General features: G+C 45.2%; 1 protein-coding gene across 1 annotated transcript; it reads left to right on the forward strand.

The window, feature by feature from the left end:
- The first annotated feature begins 3,336 nt into the window (after positions 1 to 3,336).
- On the forward strand, positions 3,337 to 24,932 carry LOC132386681 (NACHT, LRR and PYD domains-containing protein 3-like). Its single transcript, XM_059959019.1, has 4 exons — positions 3,337 to 4,462; positions 9,664 to 9,835; positions 9,943 to 10,008; positions 22,598 to 24,932. The coding sequence occupies exons 1-4, from the start codon at positions 4,421 to 4,423 to the stop codon at positions 24,337 to 24,339; spliced, it is 2,022 nt and encodes a 673-aa protein (XP_059815002.1). The 5' UTR covers positions 3,337 to 4,420; the 3' UTR covers positions 24,340 to 24,932.
- The last annotated feature ends 1,425 nt before the right edge of the window (positions 24,933 to 26,357 follow it).

Below are 26,357 nucleotides of genomic sequence, written 5' to 3' on the forward strand. Positions count from 1 at the left end.
TTCCATAATTCAAAAAGCATTTGGGGTGTGTAGATGGAGTGAAAAGGCCAGAAGGGAGATGGCCCCATCACAGGAAATTGTGACCATCTCAGTGGGCACTGTGGTTGTCATTGTCTCGTTGGGCTGAACATTCTGAATTTGCATTTTATTGCTCTGTGACTCTGTCAGTAGATGCGCCAGGTATCAGTGAACAGGTATGGTGTGGAAGTGGTTACCAACAGGGAATGTTTGGTCTCCATGCCAAATGCTACAGGGGATGGAAATACTGTCATATTTGCAAAGTAGTCGTACTCTCTGACTCACTGTCTGCTTGTTGTGAAATTTAGAACCTCACCAGCAGGTGGAGCTGTCCTGCAGAGCGACCAAAGTGTGAACAAGACGACGACAATCAACAATCGTCAGTCAGACTCAGAATGGACAAAGGTATGATTACCGGGATCTTTGAATTAAACTTTTATCGCGTTTGTACACAATAATTCAGATGAAAAAACTGACAAAGGTGTTAACAGTGCATAGAAGAGTTTCATCCAGCAGTGTCATTTATCCCACTGGTAAAGCGGCCTTGAGTAATTGATCAACCCAACAGTTCCAGCGCAGGGACCTGACACCAGTGATGGTCGAATCACTCCGCTCATCATACAAAGCTTCAGCTGAGTGAAAGGAGCAGGGACTCCTGAATCAGGTGGTCGTGAGTGAAACAGAGACAGGAATGTGACAGTGATCTTGTGATTTATGTCCATGTTCAGGGTCAGGGTCCATTTCACCTCCAGACAGGCCCTGATATGTAAGACATCCTTAACTTTCACATAAAAGTCAGAAGCAGATGATAGGAGCATTTCCGGGATTTCAGAGATTCTATGATGACACAGCATTTCAGGTTTTGGAAGGAAAGCTACCAACTCCCCCGTGGTTTTTCTTTCCTGCTCCGCAAAGGAGGAGGGGTGTCACCGAAATCTGTTTTCTGTAGCGGAGCGGAGATCATTGCCGGTGCTGGGAATGGCTGAGGATCAGGAGGCAGCTCATTGTAGATACATTTGTGATCTGCTTCGGAGTTTTAACACCCCAGTGAATGTCTGGGCTGTGGAGAAATGGTGAACCTGAGTTTCTAAATATTTCCCTCTTGATATGATCTTCTACCTGAATTTAAATTCCCAGGATCTTGGCTGGGAAATCCGGCATAACCAATGACCAAATGTCTGTGTCACCTGTAGACATTGTGATTGTGCTCAAATCTGAGATTCCAGCTGGAATGAAAACGATGCTCCAGCCTGGAAACGGGTCCTTCGGCCCATATAATTCATGCTGATCTAAATGTCCCATTTTCCTGCAGTTTTCCCAAACTTCCCTCGTAAACTTCTTCTCCCCTTTTTCCTGCCCACATTCTCTCAATTTTGTAATTTTGTTTGTGTTTGCGGCCTCTTCCGGATGCATGTAATTTATACCCATCAGCTACCACGTGAAAAAATGCCCCTTTGGTCCCTTTTAAATCTCTGCCCTCGAGCCTCAGACTTCCTTACCCGGGCAAAAAGACTGTGACCATCTACCCTATCTGCACCCCTGATTACTGTATGTGTGTGTGTGTGTGTGTGTGTTGTGTGTGTGTGTGTGTGTGTGTGTGTGTGTGTGTGTGTGTGTGTGTGTGTGTGTGTGTGTGTGTGTGTGTGTGTGTGTGTGTGTGTGTGTGTGTGTGTGTGTGTGTGTGTGTGTGTGTGTGTGTGTAAGATCACCCTTCAAGCTCCTGAGCTCCAGGGCAAGCTGTCCCAGCCCAACCATATAACACAAAAAACAACACCCTAGCCCAGTACCGTAGTGTTCATTCTTCACTTCACACTTTCCAGCTTCATCACCTCCATCCTATAGATTAGCAACTGCAACTACACACAAAGCTCTATAACCAAGACTTTACCAGTGACATGCATAGTTGTTACATGATGATCAGCAGGTGGGGGATAACATGGGAACCAGGGGAGAGGACAGCATAGATCGCAAGGGAATATACAGCCTGCGACCCAGGGGACCAGAGGACGTGTGTCTCAAGGGAATGGTCAGTCGGTGACCAAGGGGACTCCAGTCCCCTTGTCCAGTCTCCAGCTCCTCGTGTGACAAAGCAACTGGAGAATGTGTGATCCAGCAGACTGGACCATGTGTAATCCCGTTGCTGGTCTTTGTGTGACACAGACTACTGGACAGTTAGTGACCGAGGGAGATTTTAGCTTGTGGAAGATAATCACAGTGATATTTCCCAGTATCACCGGACACCGGTGCATTATGATCCCGTGGTCACCCGTGTGTTCAACTGCTGTGATTAGTATTACTGCGCTTGCCGTGCTATTTTACTGGGAGTAAATGTGTCCAGTCACCGGCTTATCGTGATGGTCACCTGACAGGATGTACGGGTCACATTAACCAGCAGAGTTCCACTCCAAATCTGGTCAGCCAGAGTCTCGGCTCCATTGCAAACTGAATCAGTTTTGCTCAGATCTAAATCATACTTGTATAACCTGCAATTCATCACTTATTTCAGGTGCGAAATGGAAACGAGCAGGGAAAAGACTGAAGAGGATTTTAACAGGCAGATCATCGAGGGAAGATGATCTGGACACGGGAAGCAAGGTACCAAAGCAGAGTCAGATTGAGAGCGGTGTCCCAATGGAATGCGGTACGGCCGCAGAGGAGGAGGAGCAAATTCAGCCCAGAGACAGTGACGTCAGAGACACAGATCCGGACCCTGGAACCGGCAAAAGTGAGGCGACTGCCTGTCAGCTCGGAAGCTCATTGAACACAGAACTGTCAAGTCCCCAAGAACGAGCGGGTGAGTGAAATATGAGGGTGATGTGCTCACAGAATGCGGCAGGGTGGAGGGCAAAGGTGAGGTCTTGTTGGAGGGTTGGTCAGAGGAGAGGGAAAATGTGTGGGTGTGGTACATGTGGTGCACTGGGCAGCCATTACCCCACTACAGGAAATGTACTACCTGCTCTGAGGATTTCCAGGATGTGAATTGGAGGAAATGCAGCTGTCCAGATGAGCAGAGTGTTTCCGGGATGTGTATCAGGGGAAATGTATTCGCCAGGATGGAGAGAGTATCTCTGGGAAGCGAATATTACCAACAGTCCCAACATTTATGCCCATCCAAATTTAAATAGGTGAATGGGTCGGATGGGGGATGGACTGGTTTATATTAAATGTGGTTCTTCTATTACGTAATGCCTAGAACATTGTTGGTTAGGCTTTAAGGCAAGTGTTAGATTCAAGTCAAGTCAAGTCACTTTTTTATTGCCATTTCGACCATTACTGCTGATACAGTACATAGTAAAAATGAGTCGTTTTTCAGGACCATGGTGTTACATGACACATTACACAAATTAGACTGAACTACGTAAAAAACAACACAGAGGAAAAGAAACACACACACAACAACTACACTAAATTACACACCAATCTAGGACTACATAAAGTGCACAAAACAGTGCAGACATTATATACGTGACAATAGGGCAATAAGGTGTCAGTCCAGGCGCTGGGTATTGTGGATTCTGATAGCTTGGGGGAAGAAACTGTTACGTAGTCTGGCCGGGAGAGCCCGAATGCTTCGGTGCATGTTCCCAGCTGGCAGGAGGGAGAAGAGATTGTATGAGGGGTGCATGGATCCTTTATAATGCTGCTGGCTTTACGGATGCAGCGTGTGGCGTAAGTGTCCGTGATGGCGGGAAGAGAGACCTCGATGGTCTTCTCAGCTGGCTTCACTATATGCTACAGGGTCTTGCGGTCTGAGATGGTGCAATTTCCGAACCAGGCAGTGGTGCAGCTGCTCAGGATGCTCTCAATACAACCCCTGTAGAATGTGATGAGGATGGGGGGTGGGAGATGGACTTTCCTCAGCATTCGCAGAAAGTGGAGACGCTGCTGGGCTTTCTTTTCTGTGGAGCTGGTGTTGTGGGACCAGTTGAGATTCTCAGCTAGATGTACACCAAGAAATTAGTTTTGTTCACAGTCAGAGACAGGCTGCTGGCTCTGCACCAGTCCGTTAGCTGCTGCACCTCCTCTCTGTAAGCTGACTTGTCGTTCTTGCTGTGTGTTGCAGCACAGTCGTGGGTCAGCAGAGTGAACAGCAGTGGTCTGTGCACACAGCCAGAGGGAGACTCCGTGCTCAGTGTGATGGTGTTGGAGATGGAGAATTAATCCAATTTTGTATCTGTAGGCAGGTTCAAGACATGGTTTTTTGTTGAGTTGGGTGAGAACGGTGGAGACGAGGGATATCTGAGTTCACGCCTACATTTACCTTTTTATATTCACAGAGCCAGAGTTTACAATCTCCGACCTCCTGGCAGAGGGGGAGGAATATCGACTGTACCAACTGACAAAGTTCTACAGGGACAGACTCAAACAAGCAATTGAAGAAAAGGTTGAGAGACTCGGTTTGATGTTGACAAAGGAGGGACATTTCAGTAGAGAAGAAAATGAGGTGAGTGCAGTTCGTGTATTGTCACTGATCTGCTGGTATCAGGGGGAATTGTGATCAACATTAATCTCCTGCACGTTTTAGGAGATCGACCTGGGAATGGAGACATTGAGCTCTGACTTGTCTCTCGCAGATCTGGTTTCAGTTTTTAAGGTGGGGAGCACTGGGAACTGCAGGTTTAGCATCACCTTTTCCTGTATCACCTGTTGTATTTATCAGTGTGAAGTAAGAGCAGTGGCTGCATATCTGGACTTCCAAAAGTCATTCAGTCTGAAACTAATTTCAAAACTTGGCTGAACCGTCGGGTAGCTTCACCTCATCTCATTAATCCAGGATGAGTATTAAACTGTCAATTGGGTCAACCGGCTTCACTGCGGTACCTGAGGGAGGGAAACCAGCTAACCACAGCTTGTCTTGGCTCCGTGAGATCCCAAACAATGTGTGGCTGACTTGTCATAGTCACAGCAAATTACAGTGCAGAAACAGGCCTTTGGCCCATCTATTGCATGGCAGACTACAGAATCTACTTATTCCCATTGACCTGAACCGGGCCATGGCGCTCGATACGCTCATTACGCAAGCATCTATTCAGAATTCTCTTCACCAGTTGCACTACTTGCCCTGCTAGCTAGTTTTGCACTCTCATCACCCCCTGAGTAAGCAGGTTTCACCTTTGTACCCATTGAACTTTTCACTTTTCACCTTTTACTGATAAACTCTTGTTGTAGTACCTCTTTACCTCAGTACAAAATGCCTGCTTGCATTTATCCGATCTATATCCCAATGTAATTGTGTACACTTCTATCAAATCTCCGCTCAATCTTTCATGTTCCAACGAATAAAGTCCTAATCAGTTCACTCTTTTCTTATAACTTAGGTTTTCCAGTCCAGGTAAGATCCTTGTAATGTTTTTTTCTGTACTCTTTCAAACTTATTTCCATCTGTCTCTCCATAGGCCTCTCCAACGTCTTATACAACATCATATCGTACACGATATTTTCATTTACCAAGGTTAATGCGCTAAGAAACTTTCTTTCAGAGCCTAGCAACATTTGCTGCCACTTTTAATGACTTATGTTCCTGTATTCCCAGATCACTTTGTTCTACCGGTCTCTCAGTAAGATCTACCCTGATTGGTCCATCAGCCTGCATTAAGTTGCATCTTCCCCTTTTAAGCGCATTCTTCAGTTGGTCCAGACCTCACTGCAAGGTCGTGTAGTCTTCCTCTTTGTCCACTGCACCTTCCAAATGTTGGAGTCAACAGCAAATTTGCTGATGCTGTTAACCGTAATTTCAACCAGATCATTGATATAGATGACAAACAACAACAGGCACAGCACCGATCCCCGTGTCACTGCACGAGATACAGGCACCAATCAGAAATGCAACAATCTATAGTGTCTAATCCAGTTTACTACTTTATCTTGAATGCTAAGCAACTGAATCTTCTAGACCGACCTCCTATACGGGACCTTGACAAATACCGTGCTGACGTCCATGTAGACAATATCCACAAGCTTGCCTGCATCAACTTTCTTGTTAACTTCCACGAAAAACTCTGAGATTGATTGGATGTGAAAGATCACGCACAAAGCTGATATCGTACGACCACAAACATCAACAGTTTGATCTAAAAGTGCAGAAGAAAGCACAAAACATAAATCTGCTGACTGGCTGATATCTCATGATCCCAAAAAATCAACAGGTTGTCCTGAAAGGGAAGGGGCAAACAAAAAATAAATCTGCTAACTTGCTGAATATCTGACTAATGAGAGACAGGGACACACCATTTCAACTCCTTGGAGCTCACAAACAGTGATTGTCTTGTCCTAGATCTGACCTATTCAGCCATGAGTGGTATTAGAAAATCAAGTGTGTTGCACCCGTGAGGAACTCTGTTCCCGTTGGGATTCATTGGCGCTGTTTGTAATGAATCACACAGGCATTATCCAAAGGCAAGATGGGTAATCTGTAAATATGATGCCGATCTATAAATTCGTCATCTGGAGACGTCTGCTTTACTGGTTAAATTTCTTTCACAACGGTAACTCCTCAGACCTGGTAGTAGTGAAACTGAGGGATTATTTTACAGTGCAGTGGACCATCAGGGAATTATGCAGATTTGTTACATAATTGTTGTCCATTCATCGTGTTATGGAAAACCTTTCCAATTCCCTACTGGTAACTGTTCTAGGAGATCATCCATTCAAATCCGGGACAGAGAACATAGAACATAGAACAGTACAGCACGGTACAGGCCCTTCGGCCCACAACGTTGTGCTTACCCTTAAACGCTGCCTCTCTTATTTCTCAGAGCAATGTCCTAAGCCCATCCATATTCAGTTACCTTAATTCCAGCATAGGTGTATGTTGCTTGAAGACTATTCAAAGTTTAATTCATAATTTTTCAGTTAATCAGGAAGCCCATGCCTGCGTTCAGGAAGTCATTACCATTTTACAGTATGAGTGCCAGGCAGTAACCATCTCCATTATAAGATAGCCGCACTGACATTTCTTAATCTTATTTTGTCTTTACACATCATGAGACCATAAGAGCACAATTGTCCATTAGGCCCATCGATTCTGCTCCGCCATTACATCATGGGGATTTACTATCCCCCTCAACCCCATTCTCCTGCCTTCGCCCAGTGAACTTTTCTGATCACTAGTCAAGAAGATATCAACCTCTGTTTTAAATATACTCAATGACCTATTCTCCGCAGCTGTCACTGCCAATGAATTCTACAGATTCACTACTCCTCAGCTAAATAATCTCCTCATCTCTGCTCTAAATGGACGTCCCTCTAATCTGAGGCTGTTCCGTCCGGTTCTAGACTCCCCCACTTAGAAGCATCATCTCCACGTCCTCTCAATGCCTTTTGATATTCCACAGGTTGCAACTAGATTCCCCCTCATACTCCCACACTCCAGCCACTACAGGTGCATCCAGGATCCATTCCCATCAAAATCTAGTTTAATATCACAGGTTCTGTTCGGTTAGATTCCTCTCTGGATTTTTCACAACGCCATCACATATTTTCTCTGATCAGGGGATCAAAATATGCAGGTGCGGTCTGGCCAGTGCTTGTGCTTATATTCTGATCCTCTCGAAATGAATACTGGCATTGTATTTGTCTTTCCTAACACAGACTCAACCTGCACGGAATCCTGCACCAGGTCTCCAGAGACCCTTTACAACTCCGATTTCTGAATTTTCTCCCAGATTCAAAAATAGTCTACTTCTTCATTATTTCTGCTAAAGTATATGGCCACGTACCTCACAATACCACATTCCAATTGCCACTGATATGTCCATTTTTTCATCGGTCTATGTGGGACACCTGGTCAAAGGTCCTCGGGAAGTCCAAGTAAACAACTTGCACTGACTCTCTGTTGTCGACCCAGCATGCTGTTCTCTGAAAAAATTCCAACAGTTCTGTCAGGCATGATTCCCTTCCATGGATGTTGGCCTTTTTCTTATCATGTGCGTCCGAATACCCCAAAACCTTATCCTCAATTATCAGCTGCTGACTTCTTCACAAACGCTGATCAGACTAACTGGCCTATAGTTTAAAAATGATCTGTCCTCCGGAACCATTCCAAAATCTAGTGATTCTTGAGCGATCATTACTAATGTCTCCACAATCTCTTCAGCCTCCTCTTTCAGAAGCAATCGGGTGAGTTCATCTGGACTCATCTATCTTCAGAACTTTCAGCTTTCCGATCGACTTCTCCGCAATAATTGCAAATACACTCACTTCTGCCACCGGACATTCTCAAATATCTGGCACGTTCTAGTGTTTTTACAATGAGGACTGACGCAAAATGCTGACCAATATCTTCCGGCATTTCCTTGTCCCCTGACAGTACCTCTCCACTGTCATTTTCTGTGGTCCAATATCCACTCTCCTCTCTTTCAATCTTCATATATCAGACGTACATTTTGGTAAGCTATCTTACATTATTCTCTCGCCTGCCTTCCTATTTCATATTTTCTCTATTTACGGTTTTTGAATTACCTTCTGTTGATTTGTAAAAACATCCCAGTCCTCCAGCTTTCTGCTATATTTTGTAATACTCTGTGCCCTCACCTTTGCTTTTGTGCTGCTTTGACTACCTCGTCAGCCACGGTTGATCATCCTCCCTTTAGAATAATTCTTCATCATTGTGATTGTTTGTCCTCCGAGAAACTTCAGCCATTCCTGCTCTGCCATTGTCCCTGTTAGTGTCATTTTCGAATTTATTAATGCCCAGCTCCGCTCTCATGCCTAGGTAATTCATTTATTCTACTGTAGCACTGATACCTCTAACTTTACCTTCTCCCTTTCAACCTGCTGGCTGAGTTTTTCTATTTTATGATCACTGCCTCTTAAGGGTTTATTCAGTTGAAGCTTCCTAATCAAATCTGGTTCAATACACAACACAGAATCCAGATCTGCCTTTCCTGTAGTGGGCTCAACCATAAGCTTCTCTCAGAAGCCATCTCATAGGCATTCTATACATTCCTTCACTTGGGATTCAGTACCGACCTGATTTTCCAAAGCTACCTGGATATTGAAACTCCCCGTGACAATTTTAGCATTGACCTTTTTCCATGCCACTCCTCTCCCCCGTTGTAATTTGTAGCCCACATCCTGGCTACTGTTAACATGCCTGTATATAATTTCCTTCAGGGTCACTTTACCCACGCAGTTTCTTAACATCCAAATCATCTAATCCGACCTCACCTCTTTCTCAGGACTTCTCATTTTTAATGACAGCAGTTTCGACCCAACACTTTCACCTACCTGCGTATCCTTTCGATTCAATATTTATCCTTGGATTTAACCATCCAACTATAAACTTTTGTCAGCCATGATTCAGTGATGCCCGCCATCCATTTGATTTTGCTCTCTCTCTCTCCCCTCTCTTCCGTTCTTGTTGTCACATCTTGTTGATGTAATGCTGCACATTGACAGATCAAGGAAATTAATCACATCGCATCTACTGCAGAGTGTCAGTAAATCCTTATTCTTACACACTATTGATTTAGAATTTCCTTCAGTTACTGTTTCTCTGTTAATGACTGAACCCAGAGAGGATGAGGCAGCAGCCCAGTGACTGCATCTGTTCTGAAGCTACTGGTGCCATGAACAGATACTTTCCTGCACATTCTCCATGTCTGTCTGTCTGCTCCACAGTAAGTCCATTGTTTCCTTTTGTAGAAAGTCACTGAGCTGATAGAGAAGGGAAACCGGGCAGAGAGTTCCAGACTCTTCCTCAGTCTGGTGAATGGCAAAGGCTCCCGGGCCCGGAGGGCGATGTGGGAATCCTTTCTGATGTGGAGGACTGAGTTACCGAAGTTGGACAGAATACTGAGGGAAATACAGGAACTCGGTATGTTAAAACCACGCACTGAACACAAAGGCACATTGAGATAAACATTTTAGTTATTTTAATTATTTCAGCTCTGTTTCAATGGATTCATTTTTATATTTAAACAGGTCCTGATCCACAGGAATACATGAACATCGCCCAAGGTTTATCTGAATTACCCACTCAGCTGATAGGTGAGTGATCAAATGCACAGTTTAAACCACATCTCAAGTGTTAGTCTGTGACTTGGTAAAACCTGGGAATCAAAATTCGCCATTAATCATTCTGCGCTATCTGGATTCAAGTAACAATTCAAAGAATCTCTCTTGCAACTTGAATATTCTACATTGTATTTTTCTATTAATCCAGCTGTTGGTTCTGATGAAGCCTTCACTCCAAGTCCTAACGCTCTGGGAATCCCCGCACACCCTTGGGAGACTCCTTGACCCAGTCAAGGTGACTTTTCTATCTTCAGACCTTTCATCTTCCAAGCCCCTTTTCCTCTGTAATAGCACTACATGCAATTCTGTTCGCTGATGTTCTTTACCTTTTGGAATTCTGCCAGTGACTTGCACAGAGTTTGTCTGGCATTTCCTTTTCACCCGTTACTGCAACTACAACAGCAGTTTCTAGTGGTCCGATATCGACCCTCTCCCTTTTTTCACTATTTATATATCTGGGAAAGAAAAAAGTATATACATTGGTATCCTTTCTTATATTATTGACCATTTCCTTGCATTTCCTGCACATTCATGTATAACTAGGAGCATCTATCACACAGTTACCTCCGACATGACCCTAGTCACTACACTCTAGACACTAGAATACTACAGCACGGTACAGGCTCTTCCGCCCTGGATGTTGTGCCGACCCACGTATTCCTTTAAAAAGAGTACTAAACCCACACTACCCCGTGACCCTCTATTTTTCTTTCATTCATGTGCCTGTCCAAGAGGTTCTTAAATACCCTTAATGTTTTAGCTTCCACCACCATCCCTGGCAAGTTGTTCCAGGCACCCACAAACCTTTGTAAAAAACTTACCCCTGATGTCTCCCCTAAACTTCCCTCCATTAACTTTGTACATACGCCCTCTAGTGTTTGCTGGTGGTGACCTGGGAAACAGGTACTAGCAATCCACCCTATCTATGCCTCTTATTAGTTTTTTAGACCTCTATCAAGTGCTCTCTCATCCTTCTGCGCTCCAAAGAGAAAAGTCCCAGCTCTGCTAACCTTGCTTCACATGACTTGTTCTCCAAACCAGGCAACATCCTGGTAAATCTCCTCTGCACCCTCGGCATGACTTCCACATCCTTCCTATAATGAGGTGACTGGAATTGAACACAATACTCTAAGTGCGGTCTCACCAGAGAGTTGTAGATCTGCAACTTTGCCTCTCCACACTTGAACTCAATCTGCCTATTAATGAAGCTTAGCATCCCATCGCCCTTCTTAACTATCCTATCAATCCGTGCAGCGACCTTAAGGGATGTATGGATTTGAACACCAAGCTCCCTCTGTTCATCCACACTCTTAAGTAACCAACGATTAAACTTGTACTCAGCATTCTGGTTTGTCCTTCCAAAATGCATCACCTCACACTTATCCGGATTGAACCCCATCTGCCACTTTTTTGCCCAAATCTGCACCGTCTGTATCCTCTTGTAACCTTCGACAACCTATAGCTCCATCCACAACTCCTCCAATCTTCATGTCATCCACAAATTTACTCACCCATTCTTCCTCCTCTACATCCAGGTCATTTATAAAAATCACAAATAGCAGGGGCTCCAGGACAGATCCCTGCGGCACTCCACTAGTCACAGACCTCCAGGCAGAATACTTTCCTTCCACTACTACCCTCTGCTTTTTTCCTGTAAGCCAATTATTTATCCAAACAGCCAAGGTTCCACCTATCCCGTGCCTCATGACTTTCTGGATGAGTCTCTCGTGAGTGTCTCCATGTCGACCACATTTACTACCGTACCTTCATCAATTGCTTTTTGTTACCTCTTCAAAAAACTCAATTAGCCTCGTGAGGCACGACCTTCCCTTCACAAAGCCATGTTGACTCAGACAGTAAATTCCAGGCACCCACAACTATGTTAAAAAACTACCCACAATTGCTGTAAATTTACCCCATCTCACCTTAACCAAATGCCCTCTGGTACCAGACACCAGTCATATGTAAAAATAAAACAACAAAATATAGGCTGTCGACCAAACTCTCATCTCTCAAACTTGTACACCTCTGTCAGATCTCTATTTTAACTCCAGAATAAACAAACCAAGTTTATCGAACTTCTTCTTGTAGCACATGTCACCGACTCCAGGCAAGATCCTGATGAACCTGTTCTTCACCCTCTCCAATCCTTCCAAGAGCTGGACAATCAGAAGTGAACACAAGACTCCAGATGTTCACTAAAACCATAAGACCTAGTAGCAGAACTAAGCCATTCGGCTCAGTGAATTTACTCTTCAATTCCTCTCTACCCCATTTTCCCAGTAAACGTTGACATTCTTCATAATCAGGAACATATCGAGCTGCATGTTAAATATATTCAATCAAGTGTCTCACTCAGCCGTCTATGACAATAACTTCACAGATTCACCACCCGGCTGCCAAGAAATTTCTCCCAGTTTGTGTCCCCGGCAGCCAGGACAATTCCCCACAGTTCTCAAGCATGTTAATATTCTGTATGAGCCTCCCATGTGGAACTTTGTCAAACACTCTACCAATATACAAGTAGACAAAATCTATGTGTAACTGCATCCATCACCTTTGTCACCTCCTGGAGGAACTCAATCAAGCTGGCAAGACACAAACCCGAACCAAAGCCTTGCTGCTGAACCCCAAACCACCTCATACATCCTCTCTGTCATACTCCCATGGGGGAGAACATATAAAAGGCTGAAGGTATATACCACCAGCCTCAAAGACAGCTTTTTTCTGCATTTATAAGACTGCTAAATGGTCACCTACTATGTTATTATTGGCTCTTAACAAAAATAAGACAATTTTATATCTAAAATGATAGCATCGTACATCTCATAACTAATAACAACTCAGATAACAACTTCGATAATCACAATATACTCACAGGAGAGCAGACAGAATACCGTTTGGGTTTGAACAACAGATAACAGATTATGTAATTCTATTTCAAACACTGTGGAAAGCAGAAAACTTACAGTGTTATATTGTCAATAAAAAAAACACATCTGATTCTGTTCCTCGTGTGTTTAAGAGAAGTTCCAAATATATATAAAATTCATACAATGCTTGTGAAATTTCTAGAACTGATGAAGCATTCGCGTAAAATAATCGTCCTATTAACAACCACAGAGGAACAACGACAACTAACAAAATAAACGGAGGGGTTTTCCAGAGCGACTCACTAAGCCCACTGTGGTTTTGTCTGGTTTTAAGCCCACTCATAATTTACTGAAACAGACAAAAATCAGGTATCTAATCAGAAAAAAATACAAATTTTACCTTGACACAGCTATACATTGAGGATTTGAAATTATTTGCTCTTGCATCAGTAAAGCTGAAACAGACATTTCAAATACTGGAACTAATTTCCAAATATATAAGCATGAACTTCAGACTAGGAAAGTACAGAACATGATTAAACATAAAGAAAGGTGCAATAGAGCCGGTAGAATATCAAACAGAGCATCAGGATGCAATGCAACAGAATATGAAACGGATATTTAGGATATCAATAAGCAAAGAAAATAGATCATCGTGTGATAAAGGAAAACCTTCTAACAAAATTTACTTCAAGGCTGAAGAAAATCTGAATTTACTGCTAGGCTGAACAAACTTTGAATTTACATCAAGGATCAAGAAAATCTGCCAAACAGAGCTGAACAGTAAAAATATAATGAAGGTAGTAAACACTCACTGTGCCCATTTTGATGTGTAATTTTGGTAAATTATCCTGGTCTGAAACCGATCTGGAAAATATACAAAAAAGTAATAACTTAAATAACAATTTCTGGAAAACACCATGTGCACTGGAGCGCACTCAGATTGATATGAAGGAGGACAGTATGAGGATGATGAATAACAGATCTAAAAAAAATGAGACAGCAGCCAGATAAAAATTTTCAGGATCAGGGTTAATATCATGGACACATGTCGTGAAAGTTGTTTTTCTGCGCCATCAGCACGATTACAGTAAAGTGCGGGCAGTGAGTCTGTATTTATGTATACAATTGTGGAAATAGAATTGTATCAGCGTGAATTAATCAGTCTGATGGCCTGGTGGAAGAAGCTGTCCCGGAGCCTGTTGGTCCTGGCTATTAAGCTGTGGTACCATTTCCCGAATGGTAGCAGCTGGAACAGTTTGTGCCTGGTGAGACTTGGGTCCAGAATGATCCTTCGGGCCCTTTTTACCCCGTCCGAAATGACCTTAGTAGTAGGAGGTTCACATCTACAGATGCACTGGGCTGTCCGCACCACTCTCTGCAGAGTACTGCAATTGAGAGAAGTACAGTTCCCATATCAGGCAGTGATGCAGCCAGTCAGGATACACAAAATGGTGCCCCTATAGAAAATCGTTTGCATTTAGGGGCCCATCCCAACGTCCTCAACCATCTCACCGAACTGTTTTTCTGTTTTTTTTTGTTCATACGAAAGAATATGCCAGGCAGGATGTCGGAATGCTCCTCTTGCAGGATGTGGGAAGTCAGGGAGACCTCCAGTGTTCCTGACAATGATCCCTGCAAGAAGTGCATCCAGCTGCAGCTCCTAACATAGCGCTTTAGGGAACTGGAGCAGGAGCTGGATGACCTCCGGATCATTCGGGAGACTGAGCAGGTTATAGATAGTAGCTTCCAGGAGGTAGTTACACCTAAGGAACAGGGCACAGGTAATTGGATTACCGTCAGTTGAGTGAAGGGGGAAGGGCAGTTAATGCAGGGTTCTTTTGTGGCCATTCCACTCCAAAATAGGTATACCAATTTGGATACTGTTGGGGGGCGGCTTACCTGGGACAAGCTGCGGCAGCCGGATCTCTGGCACTGAGTCTGGTTCTGCAGTGCAGAATGGAGGGAGGAGGAAGAGGAGAGAGGTAGTGATAGGGGACTCCAGAGTCAGGGGTACAGACAGGAGATACTGTGATTGTGACAGAGACTCCCGGATGGTATGTTGCCTCCAGGGTGCCATGGTCAGGGATGTCCCTGATCGCCTGCATAGCATTCTGAGGTGGGAGGGTGATCAGCCAGATGTCGTGGTACACATCGGTACCAATGACATAGGTAGAAAGAGTCAGGATGTCCTGAAGAGTGAGGACAGAGAGCTTGGTAGGAAATTGAAAAACAGGAGATAGAGGGTAGTAATCTTCGGATTGCTGCCTGGATCACGTGCCAGTGAGGGTAAGAGTGCGATGCTCTGGCAGATGAACACGTGGCTGAGAAACTGGTGTAGGGGGCAGGGTTTCAGATTTCTAGATCATCGGGACCTCTTCAGGGGCAGGTGGGACCTGTACAAGAGAGACGGGTTACACATGAACTACAAGGACACCAATATACTTGCAGGGAGGTTTGCTAGTTTTATTGGGGAGGGTTTAAACTAGATGGGAACTAGAGTGCCAGAGTCGATAGTGGAACGGGGGTAAAAATAAATGATGTTGTTAGTTCATGCAAAGTCACAAATAGCAAGGTTGTGTGTGCTGGTAATAATCTTCTGAGGTGTGTCTATTTCAATGCGAGGAGTATTGTGGGAAAGGCAGACGAGCTGAGGGCCTGGATTGACACATGGAATTATGACATCATAGCCATTACTGAAACTTGGCTACAGGAGGGGCAGGACTGGCAGCTCAGTGTTCCAGGGTTCCAATGTTTCAGACGTGATAGAGACAGAGGGATGAAGGGTGGGTGGTGGGAAAATATTATAGCAGTGATTCAGCAGGACAGATTAGATGGCTTGTCTACTGAGGCCATATGGGTGGAGTTGAGAAACAGGAAGGTATGACCACATTAATAGGGTTGTATTATGGGCTACCCAATAGTCAGAGAGAATTGGAGGAGCAAATCTGCAGAGAGATAACAGACAACTGCAGGAGACAGAAATTTTAATTTTCCACACAAGTATTGGGACTCCCATACTGTTAAACGTCTAGATGGGTTAGAGTTTGTAAAATGTGTTCAGGAACGTTTTCTAAAACAATATATAGATGTACCAACGAGGGAAGATGCAATATTAGATCTCCTATTAGGAAATGGGTTAGGGCAGGTGACGGAAGTGTGCGTAGGGGAGCACATTCGTTCCAGTGATCATAACGTCATTAGTTTCAACTTGATCATGGATAAAGATAGATCTGGTCCTCGGCTTGACGTTCTAAACCTGAAAAGGGCCAAATTTGAAGAAATGAGAAGGGATCTAAAAATCGTAGATTGGGACAGGTTGTGATTGTGATTGGTAAGTGGGAGACCTTCAAAGGAGAAATTTTGAGAGTGCAGAGTTTGTATGTTCCTGTCAGGGTTGAAGACAAAATGAATAAGAATAAGGAGCCTTGGCTATCGAGGGATATTGGAACTGTGATAAAGAAGAAGAGAGATGTATAACATGTATAGGCAACAAGGAGGAAATAAGATGCTTGAGGAGTATAAAAAGAGTAAGAAAATACTTAAAAAAGAAATCAGGAGGGCTAAAAGAGGACATGAGGTTTCTTTGGCAGTCAGGGTGAACGATAATTTTAAGAACTACAGGTATGTTAAGAGCAAAAGGATAATAAGACATAAAATTGATCCTCTTGAAGATCAGAGTGGTCGGCTATGTATGGAACCAAAAGAAATGGGAGAGATGTTAAATGGGTTTTTTGCATCTGTATTTACTAAGGAAAATGGAATGGAGTCTATGGAAACAAGGCAAACAAGTAGGGAGGTTATGGAACTTATACAGATTAAATAAGAGGAGGTGCTTGCGGCAAATCAGAGTAGATAAATCCGCATGACCTGATGTCGATATCCACGGATCGAGTGCCAGAGGATTGGAGGATAGCTCATGTAGTTCCGTTGTTTAAAAAAGGCTCAAAAAGTAAGCCGTGAAATTATAGGCTGCTAAGTTTGACATCGGTAGTAGGTAAATTAATGGAAGGAATACTAAGAGATAGGGTCTCCAGGTATTTGGATAGACAGGGACTTATTAGAAAAAGTCAGTATGGCCTTGTGCGTGGTAGATCATGGTTAACCAATCTATTAGAGTTTTTCGAGGAAGTTACCAGGAAAGTGGATGAAGGGAAGGCAGTGGATGTTGTATACATGGACTTTGATAAGGTCCCGCATGGGAGGTTAGTTAGGAAGATTCAGTCGCTAGATATACATGGAGAGGTAGTAAATTGGATTAAACATTGGCTCAATGGAAGAAGCCAGAGAGTGGTAGTGGTGGATTGCTACTCTGAGTGGAGGCCTGAGACTAGTGATGTGCCATGGGGATCAGTGCTTGGTCCAGTTATTTGTCATCTATCTCAATGATCTGGATGAGAACGTGGCAAATTGGATCAGCAAATTTGCTGATGATACAAAGATTGGAGGTGTAGTGGACGATGAGGAAGGTTTTCAAAGCTTGCAGAGGGATTTGGACCAGTTGGAGGAATTGACTGGAAAACCGCAGATGGAGTTTAATGCGGACAAGTGTGAGGTATTGCACTTCGGAAGCTCAAACCAAGTTAGAACATACAAGGTAAATGGTAGGACACTGAGGAGGGCAGTAGAACAGAGGGATCTGGGAGTATAGATACATAATTCCCTAAAAGTGGCGTCACAAGTAGATAGGGTCATAAAGAGAGCTTTATAAATCATAAAACATAAATCAAAGTACTGAGTATAAGAGTTGGAATGTAATGGTGAGGTTGTATAAGACATTGGTGAGACCGAATGTGGAGTAATGTATGCAGTTTTGGTCACCTAATTACAGGAAAGATATTAATAATGTTGAAAGAGTGCGGAGAAGGTTTACAAAGATGTTGCCGGGACTTGAGAAACAGAGTTACAGGGAAAGTTTGAATATGTTAGGACTTTATTCCCTGGCATGTAGGAGAATGGGAGGTGATTTGATAGAGGTGTATAAAATTATGATGGGTACAGATAGAGAGAATACAAGCTGACTTTTTCCACTGAGGCTAGGGGAGAAAAGAAATCAGAGGTCATGGGTTAAGGGTGAAAGGGGAAACATTTAAAGGGAACATTAAGGGGGGAGCTGCTTCACACAGAGAGTGGTGGGAGTGTGGAATGAGCTGTCAGATGGAGTGGTGAATACGGGATCACTTTGACATTTAAGGAAAACCTGGACAGGTATATGGATGAGAGGGGTCTGGAGAGATATCGTCCAGGTGCAGGTCAGTGGGACTAGGCAGAAAAATGGTTCGGCACAGCCAAGAAGGACCAAAATGCCTGTTTCTGTGCTGTAATGTTCTATGGTTCTATCTGAGGTGAAAGAGGTGCTGTTGTGCCCTTTTTCACCACACAGTTGATGTGTACAGACCACATGAGGTCCTCAGTGATGTGAATGCCGAGGAACTTGAAGCTGTTCACTCTCTCAACCCCAGATCCATTGATGTCAATAGGGGTTGGCCCGTCTCCATTCCTCTTGTCTTTGAAACATTGCATCCAGCTCCTTTGTTTTTGCGACATTGAGGGAGAAGTTGTTTTCTTGTCAACACTGTGTCGGGGTGATGACTTCTTCTGTGTAGGCTGCCTCGTTATTATTTGAGATTTGGCCAATAAATATAGTATCCTCAGCAAATTTAATTAGCAGTTTGGAGCTGTGGGTGGCGACACAGTCATGCGCATACAGAGAGTAAAGGAGGGAGCTTAGGACACAGCCCTGAGCGGCTCCTGTGTTGAGGGTCAGAGGGGCAGAGGTGAGGGAGCCCACTCTTACCACTTGCCGGTGATCTGACAGGAAGTCCAGGACCCAGCTGCACAAGGCAGGGTGAAGGCCGAGGTCTCTGAGCTTATTGTCAAGCCTGGAGGGAATGATGGTATTGAATGCTGAACTGTAGTCTAATAACATCATTCTCACACAAGCATCCCTCTTCTCCAGAAGTTTAAGGAGGTGTGCAGAGCAGTGGCTGTTGTGTCATCTGTTGATCGGTTGTGTCGGTAGGTGAATTGTAGGAGGTCCAGTGTGGGTGGTAACAAGCTGCAGATGTAGTCCATGACCAGTCTCTCAAAGCATTTGCTTATTATTGAGGTGAGTGCGACAGGACGCCAGACGTTCAGACATGTTGCCTTAGTTGTTTTAGGTACAGGAACAATGGTGGATGATTTGAAGCAGGAGGGAACTCTACACTAGGAGAGGGTGAGATTAAAAATATCCGTAAATACACCTGCCAGTTGTGCCGCGCGCATCCTGAGTACCCGCCCTGGGACGCCGTCCGGTCCCGCAGGCTTGCGACTGCCCACTCGTTGGAAACACCTGCGAACTTCAGCCTCAGAGATGACCAATGTGCAGGTCGCTTTGTCGGCTCTCCCCGGGGTCTCAGTGTTGGCGATATCGAACCGAGCGTAAAGAGACTTAGATCCTCTGGGAGACAGGCAGCGATGTTGGCAGCTCCACTGCACTTAGCTCTGAAGTCTGCATTGGGGTGCAGAGCTTGCCATAAGCTGTGTGTGTTGTTGGTGGAGAGCTGTGCCTGAATACGATCTCTGTATTGTCGTTTCGCTGCCTGGATGACTTTACACAGATCGGAGCTGAATTTCTTGAGCTCCTGCTGATCACCGGCAATGTAAGCAGTCGGTCACACGGCAAGTGCTGTTCACACGGAACTGTTGATACAAATTTTGTGGTTTGGGAAGGTCTGACCGATTTCTGAAGGAAATCATCTCCCCTCTGTGACAATAACACACAACCGGGGGATGTTGTTATTACACAGCTGTGATAATAACAGCCGGGAACTCCCTTGGCAGCCGGAAAGGTTTACACAGCAGCACCAGGTACTCCAGATCTGGGGAACAAAAGGGTTTGAGGGCATGAACATTGCGGGGTTCCACCAAGCATTAATGATCATGAAACATACCTTAAATCCTGTTCTCTTCCCAAATAGGGTGTGTGTGTGTGTGTGTGTGTGTGTATGTGTGTGTGTGTGTGTGTGTGTGTGTGTGTGTGTGTGTGTGTGTGTGTGTGTGTGTGTGTCTGTGTGTGTGAGGGGGCGGGGGGTGGTGGTGGTACTGGATGACGACACGATTGTTGGTGACGGTAGGGGCCAATTCCGAATCTGTGGACTCGGGAGCAGTTGGGACAGAGGGACAGCTGGGATGCAGGCGCTTGGGTAGTTGGAATCTTCTTGTATCCCCTCTTCTTTTCAGCACTCGCTCTTCTGGGTTCCTCAAAATTCTTGGCTTTTCCGTGGATCAGCGGCTGCCACTCGTTGACCTCCATATTTACCTGAGGGAGCCTCTGCTGAATTTGGTCCTTGTACCTCCTGCGCGGGGCACGACGATCTCTCTTGCCCTGAGAGAGTTCTCCGTAGTGTACTGCTTTCGGTAACCTGGAGTTGTCCATGCGAGACATGTGGCCTGTCAGACGGTGGATCTGGCTGAGCAGCGAAGTGGCTTTAGGACCTGGAAGTTGAACATATATAGCTGTGCATGTCTGTGTGATTATATGAAATATTCAACTAAATAAGTAGTGCAGAAATAGAAATTTAAAAAGAGATTAGTGAGGCAGTATCAATGGGTTCAATGTCCATTCGGAAACTGCATGGTAGAGGAGAAGTTGCTCCTGAATCGTTGAGTTTGCGCCTTACTCCGTTCCTCATGAACCAGACGGTGATGCAGCCAATTACAATGCTCTGCAATGATCTATTTGGATCGTATGCAGAAAAGTTTTCCAGTTTACAGTGGTGCATGTCACAATAATAAACCAATTTACCGATTCATTGTCAATAATACATCGCCCCTCGGTTGCTTAAGATTGTTATAACCGGGGGGGGGGAGGGGGGTGACAGTGCGGATGAGCTGCCACGACCTATTAAATGCTCCCAGTGGCGAGTAGCCTCTGTCCAGCTCTTGGCCTTCACGTGCGGTTTAGCCACTAATCCCGGTGGAAGCGTTTCTTCTGACAGGAGAAGGGGCAGAGGTGGGTTACTGGTGCCTTACAACCAGTCGCTTTGGGCAGATGGGGCTTGGCGGCTGTGATTGGCAGCTCACCCAGGAACAAGAAAACTCTGATCTCAAAACTCCACTGCCTTGTAACTGTAACCCCTCATGGGGAAGAATTTGGGAGTAAACCCAGTGGGAAAAGCCTGGAGCTGTAGTCCCTGAGTCAGTGTTAAATGGTGTTCAACGCAGACTGGCATCTCCTGCGACACCTCTGGTGCCAAGCTGTGTCAGTCTATGTCGTTCCTTTGTGCACATCAGATGCATGGAGAGAGGGAGCTTGCTACTTCGGCAGAAGCTTCCTCTCCATATCGGAGTGTCCCGGCTTGCAGGGGCAGGACATCCATGGTCGACTCTGACAGATGGAGGCCTCATTAGACAGAGCCCCACACCCCCACAGCAAGACTGATGAGTAGCAGTTGCCAAGACTTCACCACCCTTTCCCACAGACACGACGTACATCACTGAGACAGACCCTTGTGGCTTCTTCCATTAACACAGATTCCATCTTTCCACCAATCCTCCATCACTGCGATTGAAAACTACCCATTTTCATTCCTGTCATTCCGATGGGTTATCGATCCACAACTTCACTGTGATTCTCCCCCAGATGCTGTCCGACTTGAGTACTTCCCGCGTATTCTGCTCCTGTTTTGATGCAAGAGCAGTGGACACCTGTGACCCCCAGTGTGCAGCCTTGCACAGTGTCCTGCTCTCCATAGTTCCACACCAGATCAACATTAACATCGTCTGTTAATGAGTCAAACAATGCTTTAAATATAGTGAAATGTTGTTGTAACGGGAGGTGCAGTCAGGAATGCAATAGGATATTCAAGATTCAAAAACTTTATTGTCGTTCCAATCGTACATGAGCTCTGCAGGGTAGAATGAGACAGCGGTTCCCAGGAGCAGTGCAATCATAACATAACAAACACAACACTAAATAATAAACACAACAATAAATAATAAAACACAACAGCCACATATCGCTTTAAATCAAGTTATAAGTGTCCGGTGCAAGTTAAAAGTGTCCAAAGCAGAGTCAGATAGAGCAGCTATTTAGCAGTCTGACTGCCTGTGGGAGGAAGCTGTTTAGTAGCCTTGTGGTTTTAGTTTTGATGCTCCTGTAACGTTTACCTGATGGCTGAAGAACAAACAGTTCATGGAGAGGGTGTGAGGGGTTTTTAATGATGTCCTGTGTCTTCTGGAGGCATCGACTCTGAAAGAGGTCTTGGAAGAAGGTGGGGAGACCCCAATAACCTTCTCTGCTCCCCTAACCACCCCCTGCAAGGCTTTTTTGTCGGCAGCACTGCAGCTGGAGTACCAGGCTGTGATGCTAAAGGTCAGCACACTCTCAACCACGCCTCTGTAGAATGTAGTTAAGATGTTAGTGGGAAGTGATGCTTGTTTAAGCTTCCTCAGAAAGTGCAATCAGGGGAATGTTCACCTTCACAAATAACTAGAACCAGAACATGAGGACTGGACATTTTCCGGGACATCCATTGCTGTCAATTCCGTGTCTGCGAACAGAATTTTACTTTCTGTCCTAATATCTATGGAAGCATTGAATTGATTCATGTAATCTCAAACACTGAATGCTGAAATACCGTTATAAAGTTCTTTGTCAGATGAGCCATTTAACGTTTTGAATATGTTCTCTGTTCCCATGGAAGATGTTCAACAGAAACACAAGGAGACTCTGCGGGCACAAACTGAAACACTGAGAGTGAACACGATCCTGATGACGGAGAAGGTGAAGGTTTTCCAGCTGGCTGATCGATACGCTGAGCTCACGGTCATTTCTACTGTTCGAGATCGGACACTGGTGGAACATGAGCTGCTGGCAAGAGGCAGACACCATGAGGATTATAGAGAGAAACAACTCCGCAGACAGCTGGAAAAAATCCGGACTGATCAGTTATTCCAGAGCAGCTTTTCCCGGAGTAAATCCAAGTCTGGGAGTTCAGCAGCAGTGGCCGGAGTCCCGGGGATCGGGAAAACAACGATGGTACAAAAGATTGTTTATGACTGGGCCATGGGGAAAATATACCAACAGTTCCAGTTTGTCTTCAGTTTCAAATTCCGAGATTTAAACAGTATTGACTGTCGAATAAACCTGAAGGAACTGATTCTGGATCAGTATCCTTACTTTGGGAATATCCTGAGAGAAGTCTTGAAGAACCCAGAGGGATTGCTGTTTATATTCGATGGTTTAGATGAATTCAAACACAAAATCGATTTTGCGGACAGTCGGAGAGATACAGAACCAAAGCACCAGTGCCCAGATCCCGAGTGGTGGTGTGAAGTGTCGGACATTGTGTACAGTTTAATCCAGGGCAAGCTGCTCCCAGGGTGTTCAGTGCTGGTGACCACTCGCCCCACTGCGTTACATTTATTGGAAAAGGCGAATATCAGTGTCCGGGCTGAAATCCTGGGATTTGTTGGTGAGGAACGGAAGGAATATTTCATCAGACATTTTGAAGATCAGACGGTGGCCGAAGCTGTTTTCAATTATGTGAAGGAGAACGAGATCCTGTACACCATGAGCTACAACCCCTCCTACTGCTGGATCCTCGCTCTGGCACTAGGCCCCTTCTTCACACAAAGAGTCAGGGACCCACAGCGAGTTCCCAAGACCATCACCCAACTGTACTCCTACTATATTTACAACATCCTGAAAAACCACGGCCGTGAGATTGAGAGACCCCGTGATGTGTTACTCAGGGTTGGTCAGTTGGCCTTCAGAGGAGTGTCCGGGAAGAAGATTGTGTTTACAGATGGAGATTTGATCAAGTACAATCTTCAGCCTTCCCAGTTCCTGTCCGGGTTCCTGATGGAGCTTTTGGAGAGAGAGGATTCTGCCCAGAGCGTGGTGTACACATTCCCACACCTCACCATCCAAGAGTTTGTAGCTGCAGTCGCACAATTCCTGAATCCACATCCCGGGGATATCCTGAAATTCCTCACTGAAGCCCACAACACGACAGATGGGCGATTTGAGATATTTCTCCGTTTTGTTGCTGGTCTCTCCTCTCCAATGACAGCTCGGGGCCTGGTGGAGTTTCTGGGTCCATTTCCTCATGAAACAACCTGCCGGGTGATTGACTGGGTGAAGGAGGAGGTTAAACGTCAGATTGGAAACACAGGGATAACAGCTGGTAAAAGGAGCCTCCTGAACACATTGCACTACCTGTTTGAGTCTCAGAATCGTGGACTGGCTCAGGAAACACTGGGATCTGTGGAAACACTTTCATTCAGTGGAATGACACTGACCCCGATTGACTGTGCGGTCCTGTCTCATGCCATCGGACTCTGTGATACAATAAAACACCTCGACCTGGGGAACTGCCGCATTGAGTGTGAGGGAATCCAGCGGCTGGGACCCGGGCTGCACAAGTGCCAGGAGTTGAGGTAACTTGATTTATCTCTCACTCGGAACTGTGAAACTGTTCTATTGTGTCATTTCAATGTAAAGAGATTTGGGTTAAACTGTGATAAATCAGATTGTGAAGAATTGTGACAAATGCCCAGGGGATCGGTCAGCAATTCCCCAAGGACAGGAGGGTTCTGTGGTTCCTTGTGAAGGGATGTTGGAGACTTCATCAGATCAGTGAACAACGGCCATTGGTTTAATGGTAGTAAATCACAGGAATGGCCGTGTTTCCTGCTGCCTGTGACACGTCCATTGACAATGTTCCTTCTCACTGTTACTGACACCCAGACCAACACTGACTGCAGGAGGTGGGTCAAAGATTCACACCCCCTTCCCGGTGAGGGACAAGAGGCCGTCTGCAGACTGTCCCAGTGAGAAGGAAAGAAATACCATTGTGAGATTGCCCTCCCCTGCCCTTTCCTGTTTGTGACTTTGCTCACTACCAGATACACAGAGAGCGAGGCCGCATCTCCTCTGGGTCTCTGTTCAGACCCAACACACGCGTACAAAAATTCCCCTTCCTCCTTTCGGATCTCTCTTCCAATCCCCCTTCCTCCTGTGGGATATCTCTGCCTCATCCCCCTTCCTCCTCTCAGATCTCTTTTCCCCATCCCCCATCCTCCTATGGGTTCTCTCTTCCCCATCCCCTTTCCACCTCTAGGTTCTCTCTTCCCCATCCCCTTCCCATTCCCATTTCATCCTGTGGGATCTATCTTCCCCATCCCCCTTCCTCCTGAAGGTTCTCTCTTCCCCATTCCCTTCCCTCCAGTGGTATCCCTTCCCATTCCGCTTTCCTCCTGTGGGATCTATCTTCCCCATCCCCTTACCTCCTGTCGGATCTCTCTACCCCATCCCCCTTCCTCCTGTGGGATCTCACTTCCACATCCGCCTTCCGCTTGTGGGATCTCACTTCTCCATCCCCCTTCCTCCTGTGGGATCCCTCTCCCCCATCCCCCTTCCTCCTGTGGGATCTCTCTTCCCATCCCCCTTCTTCCTGTGGCAACTGACCTCCCCATATTCCTTCATAGAATCGTAAAATCATAGAACACAACAGCATAGAAAACAAGCCATTCGGCCCTTCTGCTCTGTGCCATAACTTTATTCCGCTAGTCCCATTGACCTGCACCCAGTCCATCGCCCTCCAGACCTCTCCCATCCATGCATCTATCAGATTTATTCTTAAAACCTAACAGTGTGTCCGCATTTTCCACATCAGATGGCAGCTCGTTCCGCATTCTCCCAACTCTCTGAGTGAGGACGTTCCCCCTAAACCTTTCCCCTTTCACCCTGAAGCAAAGTCCTTTTGTAATTTATCTCTCCTAATCTGTGTGGAAAGAGCCCATTCGCATCTACCCTGTCTATTCCCCTCGTAATTGTGTAGACTTCTATCAAATCTCCCCTCATTCTTCTGCGCTCGAAGGAATAAAGTCTTAACCTGTTCAATCCTTCCTTCTAACTCAACTCCTGAAGAGCCGGCAACATCCTCGCAGATGTTTTCTGCACACTTTCAGTCTTACCGATATCGGTCCTATAGTTCAGTGACCAGAATTGCACACAATACTCCAAATTTGGCTTCACCAATGTCTTGTACAACCTCACCATAACTTTCCAACTCCTATACTCAACTTTGATTTATGAATACCCGGATGCCAAAAGCATTCTTTACAACCCTGTCTCCCAGTGACGCCACTTTCAGGGAATTATGTATCTGAACTCCCAGATCCCTTTCTTCCTGCGCATTCCTCAGTGCCCTACCCTTTACTGTCTATGTCCTACCTTGATTTGTCCTTACAAAATGGAACACCTCACACTTGTCTGCATTCATTTCCATCTGCCATTTTCTGGCCCATGTTGCCAGTTGGTCCAGATCCCTCTGCAAGCTTTGAAAGCCTTCCTCGCTCTCCACAACGCCTCCAATCTTAGTGTCATCAGCAAACTGGCTGATCCAATTTATCACACTATCATCTAGATCATTGATATAGACAACAAACAACAATGGT

The sequence above is a fragment of the Hypanus sabinus genome, unplaced genomic scaffold (assembly GCF_030144855.1).
Source record: "Hypanus sabinus isolate sHypSab1 unplaced genomic scaffold, sHypSab1.hap1 scaffold_1250, whole genome shotgun sequence".
NCBI classification, from domain to species: Eukaryota; Metazoa; Chordata; class Chondrichthyes; order Myliobatiformes; family Dasyatidae; genus Hypanus; species Hypanus sabinus.

Excerpts from the sequence above, each read along its gene's own strand:
- LOC132386681 (XM_059959019.1), top strand. The coding sequence starts at position 4,421 with ATGTTGACAAAGGAGGGACATTTCAGTAGAGAAGAAAATGAG. Across the intron at positions 4,463-9,663 it reads TCAGTAGAGAAGAAAATGAG|AAAGTCACTGAGCTGATAGA; the intron begins GTGAGTGCAGTT and ends TTCCTTTTGTAG. Across the intron at positions 9,836-9,942 it reads GAGGGAAATACAGGAACTCG|GTCCTGATCCACAGGAATAC; the intron begins GTATGTTAAAAC and ends ATATTTAAACAG.